At 37.0% G+C, this 9428-nt stretch overlaps 1 protein-coding gene and 1 long non-coding RNA gene across 6 annotated transcripts in view; both read left to right on the top strand.

Annotated features, from left to right (window-relative positions):
• Nucleotides 1–3246, top strand: part of LOC107657466 (uncharacterized) — a 9840-nt gene extending 6594 nt beyond the window's left edge. For 2 of the 3 annotated variants that reach the window (XM_016445558.1, XM_016445557.1), the window contains exons 3-4: nucleotides 280–450; nucleotides 608–3246. In XM_016445558.1, coding sequence (XP_016301044.1) covers nucleotides 280–450; nucleotides 608–1255 — 819 coding nt within the window. In that variant the 3' untranslated portion in view covers nucleotides 1256–3246. The remainder of the gene's footprint in view (nucleotides 1–279; nucleotides 451–607) is intronic. The other variant, XR_001630689.1, reaches the window with a different exon arrangement.
• Nucleotides 3247–3835: 589 nt separating this feature from the next.
• LOC107657465 (uncharacterized) lies at nucleotides 3836–7108 on the top strand. Of its 3 annotated transcripts, none has more exons than XR_001630688.1 (5): nucleotides 3836–3981; nucleotides 5634–5685; nucleotides 5965–6010; nucleotides 6387–6433; nucleotides 6598–7108. It is a non-coding gene; the product is annotated as an uncharacterized LOC107657465 (long non-coding RNA). The 3 variants fall into 3 exon arrangements; XR_001630687.1 differs by having other exon boundaries at nucleotides 3837–3981; nucleotides 6672–7108; XR_001630686.1 differs by having other exon boundaries at nucleotides 3840–3981; nucleotides 6387–7108.
• The last annotated feature ends 2320 nt before the right edge of the window (nucleotides 7109–9428 follow it).

Genomic DNA, 9428 nt, shown 5'->3' with positions numbered 1-9428 from the left:
TTTTTGTTAAATGTGAGCCAAAATCATCACAATTAAAAGAACTAAAGACTTAAACTACTTCAGTCTGTGTGCATTGAATTTATTTAATACACGAGTTTCACAATTTGAGTTGAATTACTGAAATAAATGAACTTTTCCACGACATTCTAATTTATTGAGATGCACCTGTATATTTGCCAAGTAGCAATCGTTCATTTCTTATGTGGCAAAAACACATTCTAAGTATATAATATTTTCTAATAATTAATATTGGCTTTTTATCTTTGTCTTCTTTTCAAGATTCTCCACAGCATCTTCTTTTTAGGGATCATTCATAAGGACAGTCTCACTCCCGAAGACATTATACCTGAAAAGATTGCTGAGATTACAAGACAGGAATTTCCAGAACCATTTAAGAAATACAAGAGTCATCTACCTAAGCGGACACCTTTCTCAATACTGTTAGACATAGTAAGAATCATATTAGGTTATGCATTTATTTTTTGTGTGAATTATAAGTATATAAAATATGTCCTCAAAAAGTTACATTTACTGCAGCAATCATGAATAAACACATTGCAAATAAATGTTTACTTGTTAAATATTATTCTTATTTTACTGTTTTTAGATGCAGCTTACATATGGCACAAAAGACAAAGTACTGAAGGAGCTTTGCATTCTCATGGAAAAGCTGAAATTCCCTTATCCTCTGGACAAACCAGCAAACAAAAACCAGCGCTACTACACACTGGAGTCCACCGTCATTTGTGTGTGCTCTAATAGCCAACGCACATCAGATGAATATTTTGGTGCTTCTCTGGGTTGCAGGACAAGAGGGGCCAAAAGCATTATGATATATTCATCATGTATAAATACATGGCACGAGCATGTGTCATATGCAGTAATGTCATTCGAACATCAGCCAGAAGGTGACAGCTTGCAATTTCATGAGTCTCTGCGATGCCAGGCATACTTCAGGGATTGGAAAGACAACACTTACAAGGAAAGACAGCCATGTATGAACTGTAAACGGCTTTTCAGTCTGTCAGCAGGTACAGAACAGGAACATTATCCTTATGGCAATTGTGCAGAGACAGAGTGCTTGAGCAAACTCCTGCTTAATGATCAGTTCATGCGAGAGAATATCAAAATCAGTCATTTTACTCCTGACAAAATTAAAATGTTAAAAGACTGTACCAGGGAACGCTTGCGAAAACTGCTTGCTTCAATACCTTCTCTCAGCAATATGAATAACGATGACCTTCCATGTTTTTAACCTGCTCTCTTAAATATTGTCACCAGCTAGAGCAAAAAGGGTTTCACAGACTGATTCCATCTTTTCCACAAATAACTTTTTATTGTCTAGCTCTAAAGCCCTATATAACCAACTCAAGTCCCACATAGTGAAAAAGATTTGTATGTGGATTCGTTGCTGATCCTCTACCTACAAAAACTTTTTTGGTCACACTTTACAATAAGGTCTCATTTGTTACCATTAGTTAAACCAGTGCTCAAAGTGGGCCGGTGTTTCGGTGAATTCAATTCCCCCGTTTCCCCTTCGGCGCGCATGTGTGAAATCACGACATCATGATATCAAGAGCAGCGGAAAATGTGTGCTTTATTATCTCAAGCATCAGTTTATTGTGTTATTTCCTACTTTCCATCAACATAAGGTATATTTCATGTTGTTTTTCAAATACATAAGTAAAATTCTAAAGCATAGAATGTATTGTTTGCAGAGGTTTTATAGCTCAGTCGTTCATGGGTTACTGCTAGCTTTACCTTTGAGAAACTCTGTATAACAGCTAATGTGTTAAGTTTAATAAATGAATTTCGGCGATCGTTTACATTATTATATTATTGTTATATTGTTGTTGTTGGTGTGTGTTGGTTTTGTCACACTTATGTTTTCCATAAATAAACCATATTGCACTGCACAATACTGTGCTGTTGTTGTTATTATTATTATTATAAATAATGCGGCGAAGGGGAAACGGGAACTGAATTCACCGGAAAAACTAGATCGGGGCGTTACCTGATTGGCTGACGTCATAGTGACGGTAGGTTTAGGGGCGGGGTTAGGTAAGGTTGATCATTTCATTGCATCGTTTAGAAACACCCATCAGTTTGAAAACACCCACAACGTCAGAAACACACACTTTTGCTCTGCAGAGACCTCGTGTTGCCAGACGTACAATAATTATCGTATCTGTATGATAATTTTGACCTCTGTATGATGTACGATCAATAATGAAAAAAATCCCATAATGTACGATAATTTCAGAATTTCTGAACTAGTTTTTTCCAAAGTCAACCTCATCAAAACAAAGCCACAAAATCGGCTCATTACAGACACTCTGAATGGGTTTAAACCGGTAAACTCCTGGAAAGTCCAAGGATTCAAACAGTAACCGAATGAATTCAGACAGTAATAAGTTCAAAACAGTGCTAATGCAGAGAAAACACGGCTGATTTCATCAGAGATGGCGGAGAGAATAGTGACTTACGTCCAGATGGCACTAAATTATTCTTTACAGCATGTATTTGGCTTAAAAGCTAGAGTGTTTTGTACTGGATGCTGGCTGAAGGTGTTTTATATTGTGTGGTGGTCAGAGGTTTAGTGATTTTTAATGATTTTTTAAAAAAGTGCATGATTAATAAAGGTATGTATAAGTTTTGTTATTTCAAAACATCACATGGACTTGAATGTTGCCATTGTATCTAAAACAGTGCAATATATCACTGTATCATTTAGTTATAATCATCTACTGTGAGTGAACAAGTTTCACTGGTAGAGCAAGGTTCAGTCAGAATTCCCACCTTCCTCATTGATTACATGAATACACGGAACACATTTTATAACCCCATATTCATACAGTTCAAACATGTTATAACTGGTTTGGTACATGGTGTGCATTTTGATCTTGACACAGAGCACAGCACAAGACACACCTTGTTTTATGGCTTAACCTGAATGTCTTCCCATGTCTTTTCCACTCATGCAATGATCACTGGATATTCTAAGCTGTTCATTGCAATTGTTGAAATAAATAATGTTATTGTATAAAGTTTTTTTTTTCCCCCTGTATTTTATAGTAGAGAATTAATAGGAAAGTTGAGGGAGGGAATGAGATCAGTGCATGACTAACATCCTTCGAGTCAATCTGCATCACCCACTGCATTAAAAATATCAAGACACGACAAGCCCAAATAAAATTTTGACAACTTGTCCAATCTTGTAGTTTATGAAAAACGCCTTGCCCTGAGAAGCCAGTTTAACCTTTCTATTAAAATATATGTCAATTACATATCCATCTGAATGTACGCTATAGTGTGGTTTTATTGTGTCCACAAGTTTATCCAACAGCATCATATGGAATTTTAATTTGGAGGATAGAATTCATAGAAAGAAAAAAAAAAGTACTACAGTCACTACAATAGACCCAATAATATGCCTGTAGCCTTTCCCCCATGTCATAAATATCTAGAATTATTAGCTCTAATATATATTATTTTAACATAACCTTTAAAAAAACATACTGGTGATTTGACATATCAAACCAAACACTACATATTGCTGTCTTATATGAACAGAAATTATTTATTTATTTTTGGTTGATGTCTTTGAACATATTCTTCTTTGCTTGGAATAAATAATGTTTTTTGAATGTGAAGAAACATTGTAAAACTAATGTGGCCATACTTCTCAACAGAACAACAGCATAGCCACAATGGGTGTAGGAAATCGCTTTCTCACCTGTTCAGACAAGCTATGTTTAAGCAACCGGTGACGTCAATGAAATTTTGCATGCGTTGCTGGATGGAAAAATACTAACACATGCGCACAAGTGCCACTGCCAGTGCTTTGTCACCTGTCACGAGCTCCACCTACGTACAACTGCTTGGAAAACAACCACACCTCTAGGTGTTTTCCATGTAACCACCCATAGACTTTGTATTGCAAGACCAACCACTAAAAGATTGCCCAGTGACAGAAGTTGGGTAAGTAAGGTTTTTTTAAACGTCTAAACAAGGCCTAAAAAATTGGAGTAATCTGTGAGGTTAAATTGAAAATCGAAGTTCTTGGGAACCTAGTACAAATATCTACACTGTAAAATGTACTAATATACAGTTGTTACTTAAAGGAGCTATTTATGCCTGATCTAACTCAGATCAAAAAAAAAATGGTTTAACCTAATGGAATTGGATTGATTCATAGTCATATTGAATAATATTTTAGTCTTGAATAAAACCAGTTATTTTAGCTGTTGCCATATAAACAGTTTTTTTTACGTTACATGTCAGTGTATGATCTTTGTCTGTCTTTATTTGTAAATATTCTATGTATTCTTTTATGAAAACCTTTGGAAAAAATTATTTACCATTTTAGGCAACCTTTAAGTGTAGTTGTAAAAAAATCAAATAATATGTAACAGTGTTCACACTGTCCCTAGTGACCAGTCTGTGAGGAAGAACCGGTTATGATGTTTGCTGGGAAACTGCAGAGGAGAGAAAAAAAACAATGCTCTGATATAGTTTACATTTACATTTATTCATTTAGCAGACGTGACTTACCGAAGCATGCCGAATCATAAAGAGACAAATGAACACAGAAAGTGCTCGTAATACAACGTTTCAGACGTTGTTCAGATTAGTACAAGATAGACCGGGAGGGATTACGGAAAAAGAAAGAAACGTTTTTTTATTTTATTTATTTTATTTATTTTTTCATTGGTGCAGAGTGAATGATCAGCAATCAAGAGCATGCAACAGAAGTGCGCTTTATCTCTCTGTTTACCGTCAGTTAACGTTAGTAATTCAGTGTGTGCCTTGTTTTACTTTATTTGCTATCGACATATCCGACTGATGTACAAACTTTCCAGCAATGTCTGCGCGCTCAATTGCTTATCAGCTCGCGCACACCACCAGCTATAAAGGCATGAAGATTTCATTTGTTTAATATTCGATACATTTACTTCATAGAGATCCTTCTCTGATATATTCTGCTGTCTGTTTGCTATGTTGTCGGTGCTTCTTTGTCACAAGCACTGAACTGTGCTTTGGAGCATTTTAATGAGTGTGAGTACGAGTACAGGACATAGACTGTAAAAAAGATGGCCGACGCTCCTTCTCTCTCTTCAGTGTCCCAATACGGCACTGACGTCTTGCGCTGATGCGAGACCCGAGTCTGCGCAGTAGTGACTAGTGAGCGTGAGTCAATCGCAAGCACATGGTCCTGAACCTTTTTTAAGTAGCCTGACTGCTAAACAGTTTTGGAAAATGTAGAAATAAAAGTTCCAATCTCCCCCGAAGAACCCGAACAAGTCTGTTAGCGCTTCAGTGAATACTTCGCTCAGAGAAGCTGTCAGTCACAGCTGTCAATCATAACGTAACACCCCCGTTTTTATAGCATCAAATAACTAAATAAAACCACATTTATTTATGAAACGAACTCTTGAACTTACATCAGCATGATAAATAAATGATAATCGCCACCGGGATCTGTATCAGTGCATCCCTAGTTTTTGTTAGCATGATTTTTCGCAACATGTCAAGGTTAAAAATAATGTTGTTAGATGTCATGACTTATTTATGTCAAACAGTTTATGTGCTTGTATATGATTTTGTTGTTGCTATTGTTTCTATTATTGCAGGACTGTGCCCATCTTTCTCGTTCACTGTGCCCATCCCCGCCCTCTCTGCCAGGTAATGTTTATATTTCCAATTATTTGTAGTCTGATACAACTCTAGGCATTTTGTTTAATGTTGATCATGTTGAATAGTTGCTAAAGAAATTGTATATGCAATTAAAATTTTGTGTAAAGTAATATTTTATATACTTTCTTATATCATACATGAGTGAAATGTTGGCCTAATAAATTAGGTAAACACAAAGAGCAATTGGGCAAGGCTAAGATTTATTGATGTGATGAAAATGTATTATTGTCAATTTTACTTTGTTTTTTTGTTTTTTTTACCATGCAGCTCCACTTTTCAGCCTTGAAAACACAAGTTGAACCATGATAACCAAGTAAGTGTATTTTCATATAAATATCACACAAAACAAAAGCAATGTGTACAATTGCACCATCAGTATTGATTTGAAGGACAGCGAGACCACAAGCTAACTCTAATCAGTGTTTAAAAACAGTTTTTTTTGTTTTGTGTTCTCCTTGCCATATCCTACTTTTTGCTATAATGAGATGCTTATGGAATTCAGAAGTATAAAACCTTCTTGGTTCTCTTATTATTTTTATTTTATGGCTATAACCTGCAATTCAAAATCAACAAAGATAATAAAAGCAAAGAAAAATAAAGTATCAAGAAGCATTAACATCAGTATACAGTATATCATGAATATTCAAATATGTCTGTTCTAAAATGTCATCCCACCCTTTTTCCATTAGATCCCTAAAAAGATTCAAGAAGAGATTTCTGTCATTCATTAAAGAAGGTAAGAAAGCACAAGTTAAAATTGCTTCTGCTTGGATGAACTGTTACATGCCCTCTGCTTCACCGGCATTCAATTTTTCTCTGAAAATCTCATTAAGATAAGTCTGAGGAAAGACAGTATATGCATTAATATCACTGCAAACGTGACACTGCTTGTAACACAAGGATGGCTGTGATTGCAAGCTGCCGCTACCCTCGATGTCTGAAGCTGTAACAGATTGTCTGCTGTTCACTGACAGACATACTGCGTTAAAGAAAGAATCGCCCGTGATCGACTACAATGTTGTCATGTTTTGGAAACTCCCATTTTGTGGTAATGGGACTGTGTAGAGCACGTGTGCAAATACTGAAAGCAGATCTTGACCAGGAACAAGATCTGCGATGTTTGCACAGAACGTCTATACAGAGTATTACTGTAAAGTGTGAGAGATGCCAAAACATGCCTCTTACGTTTGGAAGAAGCTGAGATCGCAGCAGATCGTGGCTCGAGAAGATGCGTCCCACCTGGATAACACCTGGACAAATGTGAGTTTCTCCCAAAAATATCTCCATAAAGTGACAAAGACACTTTTTGTGGAACCAAATGGCTCCAGGAACGATTGAAGAAAGGTGACCCTAAGTACACTTAATATAAATGACTGGCGTCAGAAACACACAAAGCATCATATTCAGTGGTATTATCTCTCAATGTCTGCTAAAGTGTATTGATATGGAACAGTACACACTTCTTCCTTTAGCTGAAGTGATTTGATCAGAGCAGCTACATCAGGTGCTGCAGCAAAACCACATTATCCAACAAACAATGACCTTCTGACATTTCTGCTTAACTTTGTGCACATTGCCTGTGAATACTTTAAAGTGGGACACACTTCTTTCAGTAAAAAAGAAAACACGTGATGATAAATGAGAGGCATGTCATGCTGAACTTGGGTAAGTGAAATACAATTATGTAAATTGTATTGTAAATTGTGTAATCAGATTTTTTTTTGTTTTTTTTGTTTTATGCAGCCATGAGACAGTCTAATTTACCAACAGTGCATTGGAAAACTGAAAAGGTGTATTATTATTAAATTAGAGTCACGATAATGATAAACAATGTATTTCAGATTCCATTGTAAGGAAGAAAGAAAGTCAAGAGTAAAGGAATGATAGGTCAGTGCAGCAACCAGTGAACCAGTGAACTGGAATCTAAGAGTGTAAATTTAATAAGATAAGCTTTATTATGCATTTTATAAATTACATGTCAGAAATTTGTTATATTCATAATGGACTTTTCAGATATGTATTTACAGGAATTAGATTTTTCTTTCACAGTTATCTCATGGTAGCAAGCAGAATGATGTACAGTGTTGCTAAAGCAACAAATACAAAATAATGTAGCAACCATGTTCAGCCAAATAAGAAAAAGTAAAACAAAGAAATACAGTTGCTGTCCATATTTTGCTGCTAGTGTGGATTCTGTATATTAGTGAATTTGTAGAACTGAATGTTTTTGTGCAGAACACAATGTTTTATGAATGTTTCATATTTTGGTAAAAACCCCGGACAAATGAAAATAAATGGTTTATGTAGACCACGGTGCTCTGTATTCTTCTCTACTGTCTACATTGTTCTAAAATGATCAAGACTGATCATCAGTGAATATCTAGTCTCAGCCTCAGACGTCACATTCACGGACCGCTGGCTGAACGTCTGATGCATACGGCACACAAAATTGGAAACACTTCAGGAGTTTCGAAGTCGTCATCGGATTGGTTGAATTATACAGGATTTCCGGGAGACGTGTGTGTCGTGTTCTTTAACGTTCCGCCTGGAAACAAAGATGCCGTGATGCCAAACCCTCTCATGTTAGAAGAAAGCTGTTGTGTTTACAACTGTGATGACGAGCGCTTATCAGGATCAACTAAACGCTGGATTTTCAAAAGTATGTTAAATATTTGCGGCATATAATCTTTAAAACACGTTCAAGAGTTTTACACACACGTCTGTTATTGTGGGGACATTTCCACGCCCCTAAACATGACGTGGCACAAAACGAAATGTGATTGGTTGATTTATCTGTCAGTCTGGCCTCTTGGGCAGGCCTTGCCATTCAAAGCGGCCAAGGTTCCCCGACCTTATGCCATCAGTCTGGCTACGTGAGACTAGTGAATATTCAATATCACCCTTGAACATACTCATACAATAAAGTAGTAGAACTGTGTTCAGATTTTAAAAACTGTAACTGTAAAACCAACCTATTCTCACTACCAAGGCATCAAAAACTGAAGCATGGTCAAGCGCCTTCAGCGTCACTACCGTATATGGATGAACTGGGAACTCCATTGCTTTCAATGGGAAACCTTTGGCAAAATGAAGTGTTTTGAAAATGTAAAAATGCAGAAAGTTTTCTGTGATGGTAGGTTTAGTGGTAGGGTTAGTATAGGGGGATAGAAGATACAGTTTATACAGTATAAAAACCATTACACATATGGAGAGTCCCCAAACCATGGGGCAACATTATTTCTGCAAACCAAATATTGATCATAACCCATGTGAATGTAGCTTATGCTTAATAACATTGTTCGCAATGTTCAACGTGTGTCTGGAATAGTCAACTGAGTAATGAACAATTAGCTTTTTTTTTAAGACAGCTAATTGACATAGCATGAAATAAACCATGCAACCAATGAAAACGTCTCGGTTACTTGTGTAACCCTCGTTCCCTGAAGGAGGGAACGGAGACGTTACGTCAGTCGTGACTGACGAATTGGGATCTCGCCCGAGAGCCCAATCACCTTCGAGTGTTAACTAAACAAGCCAATGACAGTTGGCGTGCGTGTTTCGCCACGCGCACCCCGCCCCGCAGCGCGGGTATAAAAGGAGAGCACGCACGCAAATCAGTTTTTCGCTGAGGAGCCGAGACTACGTGCCCCAGCCGTACAGCGGTGGTACAGCAACTGTGGCGACTGGACGTAACGTCTCCGTTCCCTCCTTCAGGGAACGAGGGTTACACA

Source organism: Sinocyclocheilus anshuiensis, unplaced genomic scaffold (genome assembly GCF_001515605.1).
Source record: "Sinocyclocheilus anshuiensis isolate Anshui unplaced genomic scaffold, SAMN03320099.WGS_v1.1 scaffold295, whole genome shotgun sequence".
NCBI classification, from domain to species: Eukaryota; Metazoa; Chordata; class Actinopteri; order Cypriniformes; family Cyprinidae; genus Sinocyclocheilus; species Sinocyclocheilus anshuiensis.
Note: the sequence above shows the minus strand (reverse complement) of the source record. Positions and strands in the feature narration are given on the sequence as shown.